Here is a 23,403-nt window from a genome sequence, read left to right as displayed (position 1 = left end):
CCCACATCGTCCTGGGGAGTGATCCTTAAATGTATATTCCTATTCCTACCTAGCACGAGGCCTTTTGGGAGCTCATTGGCTTTGGGTTCCGTAGGAACTTCGAAGTTAAGCGAGAAGGAGACCAGAACACTCCCAGGATGGGTGACCCACTAGGAAGTTGCTCGTGAGTTCCTAAAAACAAAACCGTGAGGGAATGGTAAGCCCAAAGTGGACAATATCGTGTTACGGTGGTGGAATGGGCCCGAGATGTGGAGGACTCGGGCCGGGATGTGACATACGGTAAGTGCCTTCATACTATATGTAGTATATATAATTGGAAACTATACTTATTTTACAGCGAGGGGTTATTATGTTTTCGAAAAGGTTTTTACAAGGTTTTATTTTTAGGCCCACACACCCTTATTTTTTGCCCCTCCAGGTTTTAAGAATACAATTAAAATTTATGTATTCTTCAAGTCTTTATAAAATATTATTGAACAAATAAAAAATAACTATTTTAAATAAATTATTTTTGTATTTAAATGACTAAATGTCACATCCCAGCCTAGGGCGGACCACTTCCCGGGCCTGTTCCACCACTATAGCACGATATTGTCCGCTTTGGGCCCCGACCACGCCCTCACGGTTTTGTTTCTGGGAACTCACGAGCAACTTCCCAGTGGGTCACCCATCATGGGATTGCTCTCGCACGTTACTCGCTTAACTTCGGAGTTCCGATGGAACCCGAAGTCAGTGAGCTCCCAAAAGGCCTCGTGCTAGGTAGGGATGAGAATATACATTTAAGGATCACTCCCCTGGGCGATGTGGGATGTTACACTAAATTTTTCAAAGTATTTTCTTAATAAAGTTGTTGAATAATACACTACTGTTGCAGTCTTAATTAGGTTAGGAATGTGATTGTGTAAATCCTATTAAGATTCCATGATATATTTTAGATAGTGTCCTAATTTAGTTGTAATACGTAAAAGGTAAGGAATTTACCAAAGCGTAAGGAATTTACTTTCCCACTACTACAAATAAAGGCATTGTCCTCAGAATTCACCAAATTCTCTCTACTTCATGCTGCACCTCTCTCTCCCTTACTCCCCATTTCTCTCTACTTCATGTTGCACCTCTCTCTCCCTTGCTGTATAATGTCCAGTTATAAGCACCTCTCTCTCCCTTGCTCTATAATGTCCAGTTAAACAAGCTTATAACACGTACATATTTTCACGTACTATACCCATTACATATTTTGCGAATGTCCAGTTAAACAAGCTTATAACACGTACATATTTTCACGTACTATACCCATTACATATTTTGCGAAGTATGATAAGAGTTGATTTATGTAATACGGAAAGGAGAAAAAAGGGTGGTTAACCGAAAGTGAGAAAAAGAATGGTCAAGTATAATGCAATGAGTATGGAGAATATGACACAATATTAACCTTCATATGCATTTAATAGTCAAGATTAAAATTCAAAGAATTCCTCAAAAATTTATCAAAACCAATGATAGAAGACTCACAAACTCTATTAAAATTCACTTGAAACTCATGAAATTTATAAAAATCAATTAAACTCCTCCAAACTTCAAAGATATATAAATCAATGAAATTCTTTTAAATCTCAATTGAATAACCTTCTTAAAAAACAATACTAATATGCAATTATTTAATGACATAAATCATAAAACTGTCAAAACAATTTTATATAACTTTAAATTTGAAACCAACGGAAAAGATTTTAAAAATCTTTTAAATGTTAACTGAAAAGTTTAAGCGTTACTTAATATTATGGTCTGATGGTATTCCTCTTCACTTGAAAGTGAGAGGTCTTAGGTTCGAATCTCGTAGATGGCGAATTCGATACCAAATTAGACTACCCATTGTATGGCTTTGTCAAACTCCCCCTCCCTTTAGTATAAAAATATCGATATACTCACAAAAAAAAATTGAAAAAGTTTAAGCAGTATTAGGAGAGAAGTCGTAGTTCCCGTGGTTTTACGATACTTTTAATGTTATCCTTAAGATGAAAAAGTTGTTAACTAAATTCTTGTAGTGAGTTTTGTTAGCAATTAAGGTCCAAATCTAACCTTCCATTAGTCTCCCGTTAAATAAAACTATGTGAGTCTCATATACCATATGGAGAGACTAACTTCATCTTTTTCAAACCAAAAACATCTGTTGTCAGATACTAGGGTTGAGAACTAATAGGCACATACAGGCAGGAAATGTTTAAGCTTTGAAAAAGAAAGAAGTAATAGCTCCAGGTCCAACACCAAAACTAAAAGCCAGACAAGGGAATCAAACTTGAAGGTTGCGCATAGTTTAATTGCATGTATATATAACAAGGGGTTGGTGGAGTAAACGACGCAACCATTAATTGGAGTTGGAGGCAGTAGTTGCTTGATTCTGTTGCAGCGAGATCCATTCGCCAGTTGATGGAGGAGAAGAAAGAGGTTCTCATTCATATTTCCGCAGGATCCATAGCCAACCAGCCTCACCCTTCAACGTCGTTCAAGTTTTAAACCTATTTTTCTTCAGGTCAATTCCAATTTCTGTTGAAGCCTAGTATCTAACGACATATGTTTCTGGTTTCTTGATTTGGTTTGAAAAGAAGAATTTAGAGACATATTTATCTAGAAGGGCAAATTTTGTCACTAAAAAGTATTTAAACTAATAGGTGAAAAATATATTAGCCTAATTGTTTTTTTATACAACGATTTATATACATGAAGAGGGAGGAGGAATAAATTGGTTGTGTACTTGTTACTTGCAAGATTCAAACATAAGATTTTTCATTTTCAAGTGAAGAGGAATACCTGTGGAAACTACTATTAAGCAATTATGCTCTCATAAGGTCCTCATTTTTGCGAAATGCATATTAACCACAAGATTATATTAGTTTATATCCAAATACTTAAAATATTTGGCAACTTAATAAAGCAAAACCAACTTAAAATCCACGAACCATTCGAAAACTTAGTTTCTTGTTTTGCTTTATTAAGTTGTCAAATATTTTAAGCTTTTGGATATAAACTAATATAATCTTGTAGTTAATATGCATTTAATCCTCATAGGTTCTCAAATAAGGACTTACGAGAGCATGACTATACCATTAAGTGGCAAATTTCCCTAATTGTTAAGCAAAATATAACTCGTAGGGATGACAATTCAAACTGTTAACCCCGGTAACCGTGGATAACCAATCACATGGAGCGGATTTGGGTATGAAAATTTGGGTATATTATGGATATGGGGAAAAACCATGAACTTTAATCGGTTATGGTTTTTGATATGGTTATAGGTGTTCCCAATCCATATCCGTTCCCAAATTCGAACCGAATAATATATATAATATATAATATAATAGTATTATGTAATATATATATATATATATATATATATTTGAGTGAAGCTATACCATTATTACCATATTCATTATTCACTGCATAATATATTTAGTACATAATATAATAGTATTCATCAAACCCTATACTATATTCCTTATGCATCAAACCCTATATTATGCTCATTATGTACTAAACATAATGCTTATGGGAGATATCAACGGCTCACATGATCAATGTTTTATTCCGTACTCTTATTTTTTTCATTCATTGTTATGTTTTTTTTTTATTAGACATGGTTATTTAATGATGAATGACACACCCCGATCCTAGAATCAAGGCGTGCTGGCCGTCACGTGGGCGTGACGTAACCAAAAGTGCGACGCGGAAGCAATGGATAAGAGAAATACGAACAAACAAAAAACCAAATACTAGCAATAATAACCAAGTAACATGCTAGAGTAAGTTTAAGTGTGAAACACACAAATTCAGAGCATAAGTACTAGGTGCAATCAAGTAGGACCATAACTAAATTACAACACCCGCAGGTGAGTCCTACATTTATGTAGTCTGTCAGTACGCCGTGGGAATCCTCGTAGGCCACCAACGCTGCTAACTAGAACCTGGAGGGGCGCAAAACAAAATTGAGTGGGTCAGTAAAACCAAAGTTTTTCAAAAACATTTCATTTAAAACATTTCTAACCCCTCGCTGTAAAACCTGTATACTTTCCCAGAAAATAACATAATATGCATATACTCCTTCAAATATCTCAAATCACCAATCTTTATCAAAGTCCAGAAAATATGCCATGCCATAAATGTCAATAACAGATTAAGAATGAATCAATATAACATGTGACATAATGAATCAACCGGAGACCCTGCAGTTGGTCCTGTATGGTTAATTCCATAGCTCAATATCCAAACCAACCGGAGTCACCACGGTGACTTGTACGACACTACTCTGCACATAAGTCGAAACTACCTGAAGTAGTCTATACGACCAGAATGGTGTAATAATACGCTCTAGTGCTTCTCTCATCAATCATCTGTGCACATAATCTAAAGTCACCTACCAGTCGGAACCACCTCTAGTGATATGTACGACTAGCATGTCGGAACCCTCTCATGGTCTGTACGACATGCACCTACTTGGATCCAAGGTGAGCGTGCGGTAGGGTGAATACTATAAGCACTAACACCAGGGATGCAAGTTATGAGCTCTCAACACAATTCACATCATCATTAATTCATATAAACCATATAAACTCACCTGATACTCACCTGTGCGTCCACATCACCATTTAACATATATATGCACAATTACTAATTCATATATTTCATAATATGCATGCATGGCATTTTAAAACGTACTTTCATTTAAATTCAATTTCTGGGAAAAATATCGATAGTATATAGGTAAATACAGAAATACTACCCACTCACTGGTAAGTAGAAGGGTCGTAACCCCCGTGACGTCCTTGAATGCGCTCGTCCTCGGGATAGGTATCACCTATATGCGAAACAACTAAAGCAACGTTATTTAAAGCACATAATCGACAATTCGTAATAACTTCTCATACGGTGCTCAATTTGGGTATATGAATATACCACAGTGACCTACTCGACGTCACAGACGTCGACGTATTTTTAGAAAAAAAATTCGAGGCCGCACGTGCCCCCACGCGCCGGGAGGGGCACGGGACCCACGTGCCCCCACGCGCGTCTCCTTCTTCCTCCAGTCGCTGGACTGGTTTTTCCGGTCATCGAAAAACTGGAGATTTTTCAATCTCCTTGTTCTCCATCATTTCTCAACCATTTTTCACGCATTTTATATCAAAATGAAGCCCTAAGCATGTAGAATCACGATGTACTAGTTTAAGGCTCTAAAAATGACGAAATCTCACCGGAGAAATTCCAAGAAAACCGGCCAACTTCGAACTCAGTGATCCCAACGTCCAAAACCTTCAAACTAAGCACTCCGAGCTTCCTTAGGACCTCACTAAGCTCACTGTAAGCTTAGAATTCCCTGAAAATCAACAATTCACGAATGCATGAACAGTACTCAAATCCAACCTCGAGTTTTCAACGTGATATCGAGGGTTCTAAGTTCTAAAACTGTACCATTCGAATCAGGAGGTTGAAAGGATGAAGAACCTCACCTTTTTGGCGTCGATCCGTGATGATTCGAGGGTTTTGTGCTTTGGTCCGTACGGTTTCGAGAGGGAGAAAGTGAACTGAGAAGAGGAAAGAGAGAGAGCACGGGGGAGAGAAAGGGAAGGTGTCCCTTATGTGTGTGTGGTCCACCCCAAAACAAGTCCAACTCCTTTCCCTAACCACACAAATTGCAAATAATTTTTAATCCATTTCAAAATTTCCAAACTTAGGAAAATATGCATTATTCCATAATATGTCGCCCATATACCTAAGCATCCGTCAAGGACAATTTCGTCATTTCACAACCTCGATAACTAAAATCTTGGGACGGGCTGTGACAATGAAATTAGTATCTACTAAATTATTGTGCGCCAATTGGATGAATATAATTTTTTGTTTTTGACGAAGATGGATATAATAGTTAATTGATGAGAAATCCGTTATCCGGTGGGTATGGTTATGAATAATCTCCAATGATTAATTTGCAGTTATGGATATAGTTAATTTTCGTGGTTATGGGGATGAATATAGCATTTCCGTCCTCAAACCAAACCGTTGCCATCCCTACTCGTTTTTCAAAAAAAAAAAATTTTAAAAAATTATATCTTGGTATTACTCATTAAATAAGTTATTTTCTAGTATTAAGACTACAACATATCTACTCAAATGGATGTAGGACTTGAGTCACAATAGACCAACTATAATAATATGGTCATTTTCATTGAAGGTGGAACCTAAAACCTCACTTACAAGTGAAAGAGAGTAATGAATACTATTGGACTATAGACTAAAGGCGTGGTTGTTTGCCCTCATTAAGATTCATTGGACTAGATTGGCTTAGCTAAGCGTACTAATCCGTGTTTGGTGAGAGCACGGACTAACTTAAATGAGATTATGTCGAACTTGCCCCAACTAAGGGCTTTGCTAAGTCGTCTTAGGCAGACCCCACCCCCCCCCCCCCAAAAAAAAGCATGGGATTACTAATCTCATCTCCAACGTTTGCATATGTCATGCCCAGATCTAGAGATACGTTCAAGATCAACATGTGACGACACCACATACATGTCCATCTTTCATGCCTCACCTCCGGGACATGACCAAAACACAGTCAATGGTTTAACAACACATTAACTTTCCTTTTCATATCATGGCTACATCTAACCTCTGTGTTAGACTACCTATGTACCCCAAGACGGGATCAAGCCATTCGTAGTTCACAGCTCATTAGACTCCCACATTTATCATAATATGTTTTAGCAGAAAATCATAGATTTCTAGAATCACTAAATGGAACTCAATTTAACTTCCAGACTACCTAAAGCAATTATTTCACTATCAGGATGTCATTTTGCCATCCTAATACATCACAGTGTTTTCCAACATTATTCCCCTATTACATCAACTTAATGAGTTTAATGACTCAAAGATGAATAATATAACTACGTTAATCAATCAACCACATCAAGTATTAATTCACAAAATTTAATAAAGTCAATCACCTTATTTCATTACTTGAATCCCAAGCAATGTTGTAGTCCCTAATTTACCAACAAAAATGTTTACTGTGAGCAATTTCTATTCACACTAATCTAGGGTTTCACACGATCTCTGTGGATGCAAATTTTCTCCTCTTCGATCTTGGACAATTTTGCACCTACAAAACAACTAGCACCTTAGGTTAAGGCCAAAAGCCTCACGTGCCCACGATGAATGGGGGGGGCTTTGGCCGAAGAACCTCCGATGCCAAAGTTAGAATTTTTAGAGAGAAAAAGTGTTTAGAGTGTTTAGCATTTTTTGCAAGAGGATTGGAATTACCATTTGGTGAAAATAGGTCCCTATTTATAGGGCTAGGTAGGTTTACTTTTTAGAGAGGAAATGTGGCCGGCCATTCAATAGGAATTTTAGGTTTTATTTGGCTAATTAAACCTAAAAGGAAATGTTTTGGTGGTTATGGTATTAATTGGCTAATAAAAAGGAAGAAATGGTGAAAAAGGTAGAAAAAGGTGATGGATTAGGTTTTGAATGGGGATAGCCGGCCCTCTAGTATTTTTAGGTTTGAATGGGTGTTTCAATTTGATAATTAAGGGATTGATTAGGTAATTAATCCCTTAATTAGTCAATTTTTTAGGAAACATGAAAGGAATATATTATTTAGCTAATTGATTAGCTAAATAATGGAATATAAAACATATAAAATAAATTAGGTTTTGGGAATTACCTTGTAGAAAGGATTTGATGAAATAGGCTTTAAATTGTTACCTATTTTGAGCACTTTTGACTTGGTTGAAAGATAATTTCCCGTTGCTTGCGCGTAGGAATCCCAATATACCTGAAGGGTATTTTTGTCATCTTTTGTCCAAAAGTCCACGTGTCGCCTAGTGAATATTTTTAGCTCCACAAATGCCCCCACACCTGTTGGGCTGCTCGTAAGCAAGGAAGAAAATATCGGTAACATCGGAAATATCGGTAGTCCGAAAACACGGAAATATCGATGGAAATATCGGGATAATGTCGATATCGATAAAAATTACATGGAAACCACGGAAATTGTAAGAAAAACTTGGAAATTTTTATTAAAACTTTGCAGGATGTTTATTTAGTCAATTATCTATTAGTTTATCACAAAAAATTGGAAGGAAATGCATTGCATGATGAATTTAATTGATTTAAGTTGATAATATAGCGAGCTGACAAACATTGTGAATGTAGAAAATATGTAGTAATTAATGAACAAAATGTAAACACACCAAAATCATTTACATATAATGAAATTAACAAATGTGGAACAAACAATTTGAAAAGTAAGAGAAAAACTGACAATAATATATACATGTGCAATATAGAAACTTTCACACGACATTTCTAGCGGTGCTGCAGAGATTATTGTCATGTGAGATCTGACAACACAAGCACACACCACAATTTCCTTTAGCACATGACAATAATATATACATGTTTTTTCTTCCTTTAGCACAATTTCCTCTCTCGATCCTTCTCCCACAGTCTCCTTGTTTCTTCTTCTGCCCCTCATCTCTTCTCTGCAACACACGCACACACCACACACCACACACCACACACGCAGTCTCTCCTTCTCTCCCTCAGTCTCTCCGTCGTCCGTCCATCCTTCTCCCTCAGCCTCGATCTCGATCCTTCTCTCCCTCAGTCTCTCTGTCCATCCTTCTCCCTTAGTTTCTCCATCATTCTTCTTCTCCCTCAGTCTCTCGATCTTTCTCCGGTTCTCCCCCCCATCTCTTCTCTTCTCTTCATCTCGTCTTCTATTTCATTTTCATACCTAGATTGGAGTCTAGGGTCCTGTTTTACAATCGGCCGGAGCTGTAGAAGCTCCAGCGTTCTTCTCCGAGTAGCCCAGTTAAAAAAATATCGCGATAATTTCGGAAATATCGCGATATTATCGATAATATCGATAATATCGCGATATTATCACGAAAACCCTTTGGATACCTATTAAAATATCGGTCCCCTGAAAAACCGATAATATCGGCGATATTATCGATTTTTTCTTCCATGCTCGTAAGAAAGGGCAGCAGGTGTAGAGATCTTCTTGCTTCAGGAAACGTAGGATTGCTTCCTATTTTGATGTTGATTCTCTCTTTAATTGGAAATTAGGTCCTTCTAGGAAAGGGAAATAAACTTCTCTCAAAGCCTATTTAAATCCACGTTAAGTGGGTTATTAAACCAACTTTGGAGAGCAATTTATTCTACCCCACAAGAGAGAGAAAGTTAGAGGATATTTGTTCCCCCTCCTCTAGCAATCTTCTACATCTTGCCCGTGCAAAGGACCGTCTTTCGTTGATTTCTTCGTCTTCTCCGTGCCGCACCGATGTAAGAAAAATTTAATTTTTCTTGCCTTCTTCTTGGATAGTGCTATTGCAGGGCAGCCGTCGGGGTGGTGCGGCACGTCGGCTGACAGGGGCCAGGAGTTGGCTCGGCATGGGCCGAGGAGATGTCGTGGCAGGGACCACTGTTTGGGCAGCTTGGCTTGGCTTGAGCCAAGGGCAGCTTGTGCGGTTGGGGTCGCGGATTGTGGCGTTGGGGTGCAGTGCTAGGCGAGCCGCATGGCTCATGTCTTTTGGGCTCTTGGACCTGGCTCGGACCAGGCTGGTGATTGAGAGAAATGAGGAGATTGTGGGTCTCATGGGCTGCTGGAATGTTGGGTTGAACTCCTCTGCTGGGTACCACGAATGGCGTTGGCTACTTTAACTCTCTTCGTCAGGAGAAACGTGGGCTGCTCCCAAAATAAGAGGTGAATAGGATCAAGGCGGATGTATTGGTTCGTCCAATCATCGTTGCAGATCCTGCTGTAAGTGAAGGTGGGAAAAGGGATCTTCCTTGCCTGCTCAAGAGATGCCGGCTGAGAAAAAACCAAAGACTTCTTTCTCTGCTTATGCAAAGGATGAAAAGTTAATTGCTGCTTATAATCAAGTGATCCACTTCAAGAGAATCGTCGATAGGCTAAAACCCCAAGTGTTGGAACTTCAAGGTGTACTGAAGAGCAACAAAAGTTTGAAGAAAGAAGTGGATGAGCTGCAGCGCATCCATGTTGGTATTGGTGAAGTAGTTGGAGAAGTTGGTGCCCAGGCTAGAGCAGTCGGGGGTGATGCCGCTGTTAAGAGCTTCGCGGCTGCTGAAGGTGTGGCGACTAAATAGTCGTGGGATGTCCAGGCTGCTAAAGTGTAGTCATCTAGGTAGCCTTTAAGATTTTCTTTGTTTTTCCTTGTAGCTCTTGTTTTGCTTGAACTCCTTCGACCTTTGCTAGTTGTTTATAAACATGTTTTCCTTAGCTTTTCTTCATTTTCCCTTCTTTTGTTCATGCCCTAACCTTTAGACTTGATAGACCAGTGGCAAGCATGATACTTTTTTATAAGCAGACAAGCTTGCGTAGCCTATGCAGCCGTATGTGTTGGTGTAGAACTTTGCAAAGTTGTTAGCCATTGGGTTGGCAGCCGGATGCCTTACTTACAGAAGCAGACAAGTCCGCGTAACCACTAGGCTGTTAACCTTGACTTTCTCCAATTCCGTAGGTTACGTAGTAAGTATCACAACACTTTAGGACTTGGTGTAGGTTGTTCCGCGCTTGGCAGAGGTGAAGCTTATCGACTACGTAGCATGTCGGCAGTGGATAAAACTTCGTATATGCGTGCTAGCTTGTTTAACCTTTCACAAGAATGTGCGGTTGTATAAGTCTAGTGCGGCTTTACTGCTCGAAGGGCAAGCCGTAGACAGTCTTCCGAAATCCGTAGGCTACCTTAGTGCACTCGGTAGCAGCTTTAGGATTCCAGGGCAGCCGTCCATCTGATGTACTGCGTAATGTGCCCTTTCTGTCTCTAGGGCCCGGTTCCCCATGGATTAGGCCAAGAGACCCAAAATCCTTTAGTTAGCTAAGCCTTGAAAAAGACCATTGTGGCTACTTCTAGGAATCCCAGTGCAAGCCATCGTGCATCTAGTTATACTAGGGCAGCCCGGCTCATCCACGTCTGGATATTCGGAGTGTAGAGTTTATCCTCTCGTTCTTGGAGAGCTGACCCATGTGGGTGTCGGGGAATTGGTTTATCCTCTCGCGTTGGAGAGCAATTAGTTTACCCTATCGCACTGGAGAGCATGGTTGGTCCCTCGGGGGGCGCAATTCCTGCGGTAAGTCCCTAAGAAAGGCGCGGTCTTCTTTTGAAGTGCAGGAGTGATCAGTTGTTGTAAGCATGCAGCTAAGCCAAGTCGTGATTACTTCTTAATTCCTCATTAAAAAATGAGTTAAACGAACGAGAACTTAGATGTAAGGTAAGAACTGCAGAACAACTGGATAATCCTCGGCTGGTGAGGTAGTGCCCGTCGAGCTGGTTGAGTCTTCGGGCTTTGATGTAGCGAGAGGTCACACATGGTACTTCCTCAGATTGTAGGCGTTCCATTGTTTTTCAATCTTTTTGTCGTTTTATGGTGGCGAGGGTGTAATTGTTCTTGCCACCTACTTTGCTGATCTTGTACGGACTTTCCCATATGGGATCCATATTTTTTTAAGCCTTTTCTGCTGGCAGTGATGAAGGTTTTTCTTATGACCAGATCTCCGGGCTAGAACTGCCAGATCTTGGCCCTTTTGTTATAGCTAGAAAGGAGCTGATGCTGGTAGGCTGCAATGCGAATGATAGTCTGTTCGCGCCTCTCTTCTGCCAGATCTAAGCTTGTGGCCATCTCTTTTTGGTTGCTCGTCTTTTGGTTGTGCGATATGCCCATAGACATCCTTGGAGTTCGTCTGGCCATTTTCTTTTCTTATTGGTGGGGGATTTCTTGTGGCAGTCGAGGATCATCTTAGTGGATGCTTTGGCCCGCCTATTGCCTTGAGGATATCTTGGCGTAGACATGTGCTGCTTGATGCCATATTTTTGGAAGAACTTCACCAAATCTTTGCCCACGAATTGCAGGCCGTTGTATGTGACGATGGATTAAGAGATGCCAAATCGGCAAATGATACTCCTTCATATGAAGCGCTCTATGTCCGTCTGAACCATGATCGTCATGGGCTCTGCTTCTACTTATTTGGTGAAGTAGTCGGTTGCCACGATCATCATGCTTTTGCCCCTGGTAGTCTGGTTGGTGATTAGCTAGGACTTAAAATGAATGGAAAGCTTTTTCACCACCAAGTCTTTGTCATTCGAAGGCCTTCTAGTGGGGCTTCGTACTCTGCTTCGTTGTTAGATGTTTTGAAGCTTAGAGTGATCACCTGCTTGAGCATTGAAACGTCTGGGGTGGCAAGAACCACGGCTGCTCACGTGCCTTCGTAGTTGGATGCGCCGTCGACATGCAAACGCCAGAAATCTCCATTGAGGGAACAGGTGTGGCTAAAGTGTGCTCGGCTGCCTTCGGGGCATCGTTGGGCCGAGTTGTTGCGTTCGTCAGAAAATTTTGCATCTGCCAGGGTCTACACCTTTATCGTCGCCGGTTTGGATTCGGCAGAATAGTGCGTCATGATGATGACTGCTTGTGTTTAAAGGTAAAACTTAAGCTTTTGGGTTACAACAATTATCGCCAAAGTTAGCTTTTGAAATTTTAATAGCATCGAGGAGAGCTTTTGAACTGTAGAATACAGGTAACTGTAGAATATAGGTAGTCGGGCCCCCATCTCTTCTCGCATGATGGTAGAGCTTATTGCTACTTTAGATACCGTCAAACATGCAAATAAGTCCTCCACTGCTTCTAAGGAAGTGATGTTGGGTACTTTTTCAAGTCCTTGAATGTGCATTGGCGAGCCTCATCCCAAAGTGCATGCTTCTCTGCCAAAGCAAAAGAGTTTGCCAGAGTTAGATCTTCTTTCATGATCAATTTTCTGAATAACGGGTGGTCTGCTGGAAGTCCTTTTTGGAAGGCTGCTCTAGCTATCGAGTCGTTGCATCCGACTATTTTTGCCTTCTCTACTTTGAACCTCCTCATATAGTCGCGAAGCGACTCCTTTGGGTTCTTCTTAACGTCGAACAAATGGTCAGACTACTTTTTGATCGAGCGATAAGATGAATATTCTTTAGTGAAAACCAAAGAAAGTTCGTAGAAATTCCGGATGGATTGTGGCGGCAGGGTGTAGAACCAATCTTGCGCCTCGCCTTGTAGAGTGGTGGTGAATATCTTGCACATGAGATCATCGTTGTTTCAATAAAGGATCATTGTGCTTCGGTAGCGTTTTAAGTGCCTCTCCGGGTTTTCATCCCCTTTGAAAGATGTGAAATGTGGCATGCTGAACTCGTGTGGAGGCTCTGCCTGCTCGATCTCATCCGTGAAGGGTGACCTGCTTATGTTGGTCATGTTCTGTCGTAGTGCCTCGTCGGTGACCTCGTTGTGTTGGAAATCATGCAATCGCTTGGTCAATAGTCTCTCTACTTCTTCCTGAATTTGCCTTTGTTGGGGTAGCGGAGCTCTCGGCCGCCCTCAGCCATGACTTGCTGGTCTAGGTTGCTCTTCCATGTGTTTGGCTCGTCTATGCCGTGGATGGAGTGCATATGGTGCATTCCTAGCAGGCGAGCGAGTTCTTCGCAGGCTATTGGTTGAACTTGAGCGGGATTGAGTGACTGCTTGTCTCCGTCCGTCGTGCTGCCTACTATGATATGAGGTGGAGGATGCTCCTTGTGGGCTTAGCCGCGAATGGACACTTTTTCCGGAAGGTTGCTCATGTTGACTATCGGAGTATGACCACAACCGTGAATATATGCTCATCCGTAGGCCTAGTCGAGAATGCATACTCATCCGCGCGCTAAGACAGGAATGTACACTGCCCAAACGTTCAGCTCGTGACTGGTCGAGTGGCTGCTTGCCGGGACGCTGCTGAAAAGGTCTGTCTGCCCTTGTCCTACTTCGGGATACCTCGTCTGGGGCACGTTGGATCCCGATGCGTTGCAAAAGTTGATTCACCAAGGTTGTCTGTTGTGCAAGGGCGCTTATCAACTCTATGACTTGTCGAGACAAGTGTTGTTCGCCATTTGGATTAGAAGAGCTTGGAAGGAATGCACCTCCTTAGGCAGTGGAAGGGTGGTAGACTCCGGGTGCGAGATTTGAGTTGGGAAATGTCAAATCCGTGAAAAAATATGGTGAGAATGCCCCCGGCTCGATGGTAGGTCCGGATGGTTGAGATAGTCTTGGGCCGACTTAGGCTGTTTGGAAAGCCACGAGAGCATGCTGGACCGTGAGAGTGGGCTGCTCGACTGGAGCTGGCTGGGCCACGGGAGTGGGCTGCTCGTTGGGAGCAGGCTGGGTCTCGAGAGCAGGCTGCTCGGCAGGAGCAGGTTGGGCTGTTAGAGTGGGCTGCTCGACAGGAGCAAGCTGGGCCACTGGAGTGGGCTGCTCGACGGGAGTAGGCTGGGCCACTGGAGTAGGCTGCTCGACGGAAGCAGGCTGGGCCACGGGAGTGGGCTGCTCGTCGAGAGCAGGCTGGGTCATGAAAGCAGGCTGCTTGGCAGGAGCAGGCTGGGCCACGGGAGTAGGCTGCTCGACGGAAGCAGGCTGGACCACAGGAGTGGGCTGCTCGACGGAAGCAGGCTGGACCACAGGAGTGGGCTGCTCGTCGGGAGCAGGCTGGGTCACGAGAGCAAGCTACTTGGCAGGAGCAGGTTGGACCATGGGAGTAAGCTGCTCGTCGGGAGCAGGCTGGGTCACGAGAGCAGGCTGCTTGGCAGGAGCAGGCTATGCCGCGAGAGCAGGTTGCTTGGTGGGAACAGGATGGGCCGCGATAACAGGTTGCTTGGCGGGAGTAGGCTGCTTAGTATGTGATGCAAGCGAATGCGAGGCTTGGGCCCGAGCCCGTGCAAACTTGGATGGCACGACTTAGGCCATGGCCTTGGTGCCGTGAGCCTTAGATGGCACGGCTCGAGCCGTGATGAAGGCACCATGGACCTCGCCACCATGGTGGTTCCCATGGTGGAAACTCGTGGTGGTGGTGCTGCTCCACTTATTGTCGCATTTAGCCTCACGGATCTTCGCAATCCCATTTCTTGAACATTAGAATTTTCACTTGTGGAATTTTCTAAATTTCTAGCCATTATATTTTGCTTATACGTTTTATCAAAGAACCTTTGCAAGTAAAAAATTCTAATAATAAGAACGTATGAAAAATATTCAAATGGACTAGAAAATAAAGAAAAAACCTTTTTGTGCGAGAGTCTTCTACGAGTATGGATTTCAACTCTCAATGAAAGCACCAATTTGTGGATGCAAATTTTCTCCTCTTCGATCTTGGACAATTTTGCACCTACAAAACAACTAGCACCTTAGGTTAAGGCCAAAAGCCTCACGTGCCCACGATGAATGGGGGGGGGGCTTTGGCCGAAGAACCTCCGATGCCAAAGTTAGAATTTTTAGAGAGAAAAAGTGTTTAGAGTGTTTAGCATTTTTTGCAAGAGGATTGGAATTACCATTTGGTGAAAATAGGTCCCTATTTATAGGGCTAGGTAGGTTTACTTTTTAGAGAGGAAATGTGGCCGGCCATTCAATAGGAATTTTAGGTTTTATTTGGCTAATTAAACCTAAAAGGAAATGTTTTGGTGGTTATGGTATTAATTGGCTAATAAAAAGGAAGAAATGGTGAAAAAGGTAGAAAAAGGTGATGGATTAGGTTTTGAATGGGGATAGCCGGCCCTCTAGTATTTTTAGGTTTGAATGGGTGTTTCAATTTGATAATTAAGGGATTGATTAGGTAATTAATCCCTTAATTAGTCAATTTTTTAGGAAACATGAAAGGAATATATTATTTAGCTAATTGATTAGCTAAATAATGGAATATAAAACATATAAAATAAATTAGGTTTTGGGAATTACCTTATAGAAAGGATTTGATGAAATAGGCTTTAAATTGTTACCTATTTTGAGCACTTTTGACTTGGTTGAAAGATAATTTCCCGCTGCTTGCGCGTAGGAATCCCGGTATGCCTGAAGGGTATTTTTGTCCTCTTTTGTCCAAAAGTCCACGTGTCGCCTAGTGAATATTTTTGGCTTCACAATCTCAACATAATCGACCAAGAGCTAGGATTCTAGACCACTCAATAGAATCCAACTTGAGACGGTAGCCCATCGGGGGATTTATCAATCACTCCATACACACTTAAGTAGTCAGTGATCACCTATCATGGATATACCAAGCACGATCACCCATAAATACATATAGTCCTTTATCGTGGATATATCAAGTAGGATCGCAGCCTATAACACTAGGTAGTGATCACCCATCGTGTAACAAGCATGATCACTCCTAGTATACTTATGGTCCTCTATCGCAAATATACCAACCAGAAGCATAGACATAGTCTAATAGTGTAGGCAGTGATCATATGTCGCATACATACCAAGCAGGACAAAAACCTATAGCACTAGGTAGTGATCACTCATCATAGATATACCAAGTATGATCACTCATAGTATGCGTATGGTCACACATCGCGGATATACTAACCAGAACCATATGCATAGTCTAATAGCTTAGGCAGTGATCACCCATCGTAGATATACCAAGCATAATCAGTCTTAGCATGCGCATGGTCCACCATCGTTGATATACCAAGCAGAACCATATGCACAGTTTAATAGCGTAAACAGTGATCACCCATCGAGGATATACTAAGCATGATCAGCCCTGAAATACGTATGATCCCATCGCGAATATACCAAGTAGGACTATCCATGTACCACCACTACATGATGTAGTCACATTATCACACATCATGTATCAATTCAACATGAAATTATACACACGATCAATTCCACAAGATAGACGAATATCTAAACACATATACATATAGAATATGGTTCTAGGCTTTCTTACTAGCAATCACATCGATCAATCATATCACCTAGGAGTTTAATAATCACATACTTCTAGGTTTCATACGCCTCTTAGGACACAAAATCCACTGTCGGTCAAAGGTCAACGGTATGGTAAACAACCCTACGTAATTTGAATCGAAAAATTCGACTACCAGATTTATGATCTATAACTTCTTAAGACCTTTATTATGGTTCTAGAACAACATATTAAAATTTTGTGATGGTCGAATCTTCGCCAATTGCAAATTTAAGTGGCGGACTATCATGAAAATGTATTTAAATAAACAAGTTTGAAGAAATGGTGCAACGACTCGTCCCTAAAATTATGATTTTTATAATTTTAAAATATGAAGTTACAAAAATGCCCTTCGAGGTAAAGACGTTGACTTTTATTGACCGCCTTGTCATGTCACGTAAGAATCATGTTCTTGATGTATCTGGATAGTACTCGTCGTTACGAATGCGTGGAAGCGAACGAAACGTAAATTGGAGTTATAACGAATGAGTTATTAACGAACGAAGTTAAGGACAAAATTGTCAATTGATTATTTTCTGGAATGCTCCAAATTTTTGGAGCAAAATCTGGAAAGCCACGTGTGTGGCCGAGATTAAAAGGGAAGAAAAGATGGGTGGTGAAGATGAAAGATAAAGGGGATGAAGGAGGATGGGCGTTGCCCAATCAGGAAAGAAGAGAAGAGAGACTGACCAATTAGAAGGAAGAGAAGGGAGAGAAAGGAGGGAAGGAAATTATGAAGTTCGAAGCCGTTGGCTTCGACGGCAACTCGTGATTCTTTAGGCGGCGATCTGCCATTTCTGAATGCAATCTCATTGATCCCCACCATCAAACAACTCCCCTTAAGCTTAGGAATAATGCCCAATCATTGTTTGAGGTGTCAGAGCAAGTATGGAGGACGAATCAAAGCACACCCTTTATAGGGGTTCCGGCGGGTTTTAGTGAAATTTGGGCTTTTCCCGACCAAATCGACCTTAGTCACAGGTATAAAAGTTGCTCCACTCATTGAGATATTCATTCCTGTAAAATTTGAGAATTTTTGGAGTTGTTCAATTTTCCAGCGAGTAAGGACGGCCGACCGCCATGTGCGGTAGCGCGTGGGGGAAAAACCCAAGGTCCCTCCTTAGGTTCCTCGACGTACCGAATCTGAATCCGCCATCCATCTTCCAAAATTACAACATTTTAGTAAAGTATTGCAAAAACGTCCTTAATTATGTTTAGGCGCGTTGACGGGAATCGAGGTTATCTTCGCTAGTTCGAGCGGCTTCTGGGGCAATGGAAAACTTGTGAGTGGACCCCTTCATAACTTATATATTTTTTATAAAATATTAGCCTAGCATGCATTACATATTCATGATTATGTTTTATATATTATTTTAAGAGCTTCTATATTTATGGTTTGCAAAATAATTATGATTATTGAAACTATATATTTCTAAAGATACGAAATATTGGGTCTTTGCTTATGAAATGCCATAGATTTATGGTTGTAAATTAAGTGGATTTATGGATATGATTTATATAACGGTTCTCGAATATAAGTTATGAATTATGGGATTTTCATATATGGAATTCCATGGATTTACAAATGTGAATTATTATGATTTTATGATGCTTTGATGCTTTGAGCATTTGAACTCCAAGATTTAATATGAGTTTTTGAGACATGTTTTTAGTACTTACCTAGTGGGTTATCATACGGCGCATCCGCACACCACGGGTATTATGTCTATGGCCATATGTTACAACCACCCCCATATTTCCATTTTATTTCTATTTTCCCTTAGAACATTTTTAAATCTATCAATTTAATCCTTTATCTCTTTTAATCCTAACCCTTGATCTAGATTCCATATTGTTCCTAAACTGCCACATTGTAGGTTCTTAACTCTCTTCTCTTTCCCCTATGCCCAAGTCCTCCCTCTCAGATCTCTCTCTCATGAGACTTTTCTCTCTCCCTTCACTCCCTACACCGTGACTTGCCAAGCATCTTGCATGCAGCTCTAGTGTAGACCATCTTCATCATCATCTCCTTTGCACCATATCTCTCTCTCTCTCTCTCCGCCGTAGTGAGGTCGAGGAACTCAAAGAAAGGACCTCTGACAAATCTTTCCATTCTTTCCAGCTTGGTAAGTTTGTTTACCTTTTTAAATTACCATTGTTCTTGTGGGATGTTGTGGGTTGAAAGTTATGTTGTTTTTCCAAGGTTTGAGGACGGGAACGACACGGGGGAAATTCACTCGCATTTTTTTTTACGGAACCATGACTTTCGAGGATTCTTTCCGAGCTTCCACGGTCGTTCACGGCGAAGCTAGGGTATGAAAAATACTCCACTCTCTTCCCTCTTCATTTTAGTAATTGGTTTTGGTAGTAGTTTGCACGTTCGCCGTCGACCGAAACTACTACAGCTCCGGTGTTCTTTTCCAACTGCACCCAAACCACCCAGGCCATCAGGCATTCTCAAACACCATGGGCCTTAGCCCATTCTTGGACCAGCCCTATTCCTTTTTGGTTAGTTAGCCTACGGGCCGTACCTTGTTTTGGGCTTAGTGTTTGTGTGTGGGTGTGTTGGGCTGTACGAGTGTGTGGTGTGTGTGTGTCTGTGTGAGTGTGTGGGTGTGTGTTGTGCGTGTGAGTGAGTGTGTGTGTAGTGCCGTGTGTGTGAGTGTGTTGTGTGTGTACGTGTATAAATGTGTATGTGTGTGCAGGTGTGTGTTTGTGTACTATGCGTGTAGGTGTGTGTGTGTGTGTGTGTGCGCTGGCATATGTGTGGGTATGGTGTGGGTTTGGGCTCAAGCCCAAACCATTCTTTTTATTCCTAGGCCTATCGAAAACCAAACCCAATTGATCCTAACCTTATTTAAACCTAAACCCTAATCTGGATCCAAACCCAAGACCCATTTCCAATTCTTGAAATTATATAGTTGGGTAGTTTAATAAATTGTACATTTTTGTGCTTAGGTGAAGTTGCTAGTGGGGATTTCCTTAATCCTTTTCCACACAATTTTGCTACTACGGAGTATTTGTGAGTGGACCCTTTCTAAAATTTGCACAATTTCCTAATTTAATTGCATAAATGAAATGCATGCCTTACGAGTTTATGAACTGATTTTTAAGTTAAGCATGTTTATGAAATATGTTGTTTATCGGCTCTTTTTTTGTGAGGAATTAATTGTTAGCCTATATTGAGCTATAGTTTGATATATCTTATTTTTATAAAAACCATGAATTGGTAGACTATCTGATGGATGATGATAGGATGCTAGAACATGTTTTAGAAACCCCTCTTTATAGTATAGATGATGGATGACTTTATACTATGAAGTGGTTATTTTTTAGAGGCGTAACTATTTGTGCATACATAGTGGACACTATGCCGCTTGGGGCGAGGATCTGGTGTTGGCAGATAGGCCAGGAGAAATAATCCCTAGCTACGGGCTGAGGGACACTGAGCAGACATTGGGCCGGGAGTTGGTAATCTCTGGCTATGGGCGCAGAGACCACGGTGCTGGCATAGGGCCGGGGGATATATATTTATTTAGTGATCTTACTAGTAGAACATTACGCTACGAGACGATTTATGAGACGTTTGATATTTTGTGGTCCACGATATGTCTCTTGAGATACTTTTGGAATGCTAGGTTTTTCATTAAACTTATCACTTATTATGCTAGTAGTTTTCTTTATATAAAATATGGGGGGTTAGTATCTTGATAACTGTTTTATTATTATTATATATATGAACTTGGTCCACTCACCTTTGTATTGCACCCCCATTCAGGTCTTAGAAACGAGGACTACGATACGACGTACGAGGCATTCCCCTACCAGTAGCAATTTATCACTCACTTGTGTGATATCCTATAATGATCTTTCCTTTTGTGATCTTGTTTTAGATTGTGTTATGTGCACTCTAGACACTTCCTTAAACTTTGTTTATTACTCTTAAATTCTAATGATTATTCATGCTTATGTTCCTCTTAATCATTACTATTGTAATCAATAAATGGCTTTTGTCACCCTCAGGTGTCAGCCAGCACGTGCCTATCCAGGTACTCAGAGAATATCGGGGTTGGGACGTGTTAGATTGGTATCAGAGCATGGTTAGGGTTTTTTCCACCAATTTTGTAAATTTCAGTCTTTCTAAAGCTTGTTGTCTTTGTCAGAATCATGGTTAATCCTAGTGGGAATGTGCCTTAACGACCTTATTCTTTTATAAAAGGGCGAATCCAGCAGTTTATCACTGCACTAATGAATGCTCTTCCAGGTCATAGGCCGAATCGAACGTATTTAGAAATTGCTAGAAGTAATGGAGTTACTGAGTTGAAATCTGTGGGGAATTGTGAGGAGGTTGAGCAGTGGTTAGAGAAAATGGAGGATACTTTAGAGGCTATGAAGTGTCCGTTAAATAAATGGACAAACACTGCAGGTTTCTTTATTTAGAGTGATGCTAGGAGTTGGTGGAAATCAACGAAGGAATCTTGTCCACCTGGTTCTTGGATGACATGGGCTGCCTTCAGGAAACATTTTATTACTTACTTTCTAAGCCCCAGTTACAGATTGAGGAAGAGGCATGAGTATTTAGAGTTCCGACAGGGTGACCTCAGCATCACAAAATTTGACAGTACCTTCAGGCGTTTGGCTAGGCATCATGATGAGACTTATGATAATCCACAAGCACAGATGGACCAGGGGATAATTGCACTAAACCAAGAGTACTGTACACTGGTAGCTGCTCAGAGACCTAGAACTTATGAAGAAGTAATCGAGATAAGTCTGAGTATAGAACAGTTTAAGTGGGATACGGAGATACATAATCAACCTTAGACTTGGATCCAGCCCCCGAGACAAATAGACATCGAAATCAGAATCAGAGGAGTCAGAATTTCCAGTCGCGGAGTACCAGAGAATCAGTGGGCCCCTTCAGCTCTGTAAAACCCAGACATTCTTTTTCCTTTAAACGACCAGGTCAGGGTTCAGGGTCGTCCAGTGAAAGCTCAAGCAACGAGTTGGCGAGATGATCTTTCGGTCATTTCACTCTGAGTTATCCGGTCTGTAATCAATGTGGGTTACGTCATCGAGATAGTTGTGGGATAACTATTGTAGTTTGTCACATGTGCGGTGGCACCGAGCATTTTGTTCGTGATTGTCCTTCAACACCACCTGGTGATTTTACCTCTGGTCAAGCTACAGTGGATATCAGCCAGTTCAGAATTTTGGCACCCGACAAAGCTATGATGGCGGTGGGAGTAGTAGTTGGAGTTATGGTAGCAATACTAATCAGAACTACGGGGGTAATAGAGGTCTGCAGTTTGGTGGCAGAGGTAGCCAGAGTTTTAGAGGAAATGACAGCCGGAGTGCTCAGTTTTCGACCCAGCAGCAGGCTGGAACATCTTCTGGTAACAGTAATTAAGGGAACAGAGTAGGACGTGGTTCTAAAGGTCGTGGAGGTCGGAACAATAATGCAGGGTATTAGGTTCATGGACATATGAACGCCATGACTCAGCAGAAGGCTGATCAGGATCTTCGAGTTATCACAGGTACGTTACCTTTCTGGAATACTTGGGCTAAAGTTTTAATTGATCCGGGTGTTACACAGTCTTTTGTTTCTTCATCTTTTGCTTGGGTTATACCTTCTCAACCTCAGCCACTAGGTTTTGATATGCTGATTCAAATGCCAAGTGGTGAATTGTTTTGTGCTCAATGGCAATATCAAAATTGTCTAGTTATTGTTGAAGGGGAAAACTTAGAGATTAATTTAATTCCTTTCAAACTGGCGGAGTTTGATGTTATTCTGGGAATGGATTGGCTATCTAAGCACCGAGCAAATGTCGCATGTTGGGAGAAAGTCATAACGTTCAATCGGCCAGGACTTCCAGTAGTTACATTTATGGGTGAGCGACGTGTCCTCCCCAATAGTATTATTTCTGCCATTCAAGCAACTAGGTTGTTGAATAAGGATTGTGTGGGGTTTTTAGCCCACGTAGTTGTGAAGGATGAATCTTCTTTACGTCCAGAAGAGGTGCCAGTTGTAAGGAACTTCATCAATGTGTTTCCTGATGATTTACCGGGGTTGCCACTTGCGAGGGAAATTGAGTTTCTATCGATTTACTCCCAGGTCCAAATCCTATTTCCTTGGCACCTTATTGAATGGCACCAGTGGAGTTGAGATAATTAAATATCCAACTCCAGGAATTGGTAGACAAAGGTTACGTCCAGCCGAGTAAATCCCTGTGGGGAGCTCCTGTTCTTTTTGTTAGAAAGAATGATGGATCAATGAGACTCTATATTGATTATAGGCAACTGAATCAGGTGATGGTAAAGAATCGTTACCCTCTGCCTCGGATCAATGATTTGTTTCATCAATTGAAAGGTGCTCAAGTATTTTCCAAAATTGATCTTTAATCGGGTTACCATCAATTGAGTATTCGCGAGGATGATGTCCCGAAAACTGCTTTCCGTACGAGGTATGGGCATTATGAATTTCATGTCATGCCTTTCGAATTGACAAATGCACCTGCAACATCCATGGATTTGATGAACATAGTCTTTAGACTGTATCTAGATCGGTTTGTAATTGTGTTCATTGATGA

The 23,403-nt window shown here is 41.3% G+C and overlaps 1 protein-coding gene and 1 long non-coding RNA gene across 2 annotated transcripts; one reads left to right on the top strand and one right to left on the bottom strand.

Moving 5' to 3' along the window:
• Window positions 1-3,765: 3,765 nt before the first annotated feature.
• Window positions 3,766-5,650, bottom strand: LOC139195935 (uncharacterized). The gene is made up of 4 exons (XR_011581015.1): window positions 5,496-5,650; window positions 5,241-5,362; window positions 4,780-4,846; window positions 3,766-3,956 (listed from the first exon to the last, which is right to left on the bottom strand). It is a non-coding gene; the product is annotated as an uncharacterized lncRNA (long non-coding RNA).
• Window positions 5,651-22,307: 16,657 nt separating this feature from the next.
• On the top strand, window positions 22,308-23,163 carry LOC139195711 (uncharacterized). The gene is made up of 2 exons (XM_070821022.1): window positions 22,308-22,928; window positions 23,110-23,163. The coding sequence occupies exons 1-2, from the start codon at window positions 22,308-22,310 to the stop codon at window positions 23,161-23,163; spliced, it is 675 nt and encodes a 224-aa protein (XP_070677123.1).
• The last annotated feature ends 240 nt before the right edge of the window (window positions 23,164-23,403 follow it).

This window comes from Malus domestica, chromosome 05 (genome assembly GCF_042453785.1).
Source record: "Malus domestica chromosome 05, GDT2T_hap1".
Taxonomy (NCBI): Eukaryota; Viridiplantae; Streptophyta; class Magnoliopsida; order Rosales; family Rosaceae; genus Malus; species Malus domestica.
The sequence above is the reverse complement of the archived record's forward strand: the minus strand, read 5'-3'. Positions and strand labels throughout refer to the sequence as shown.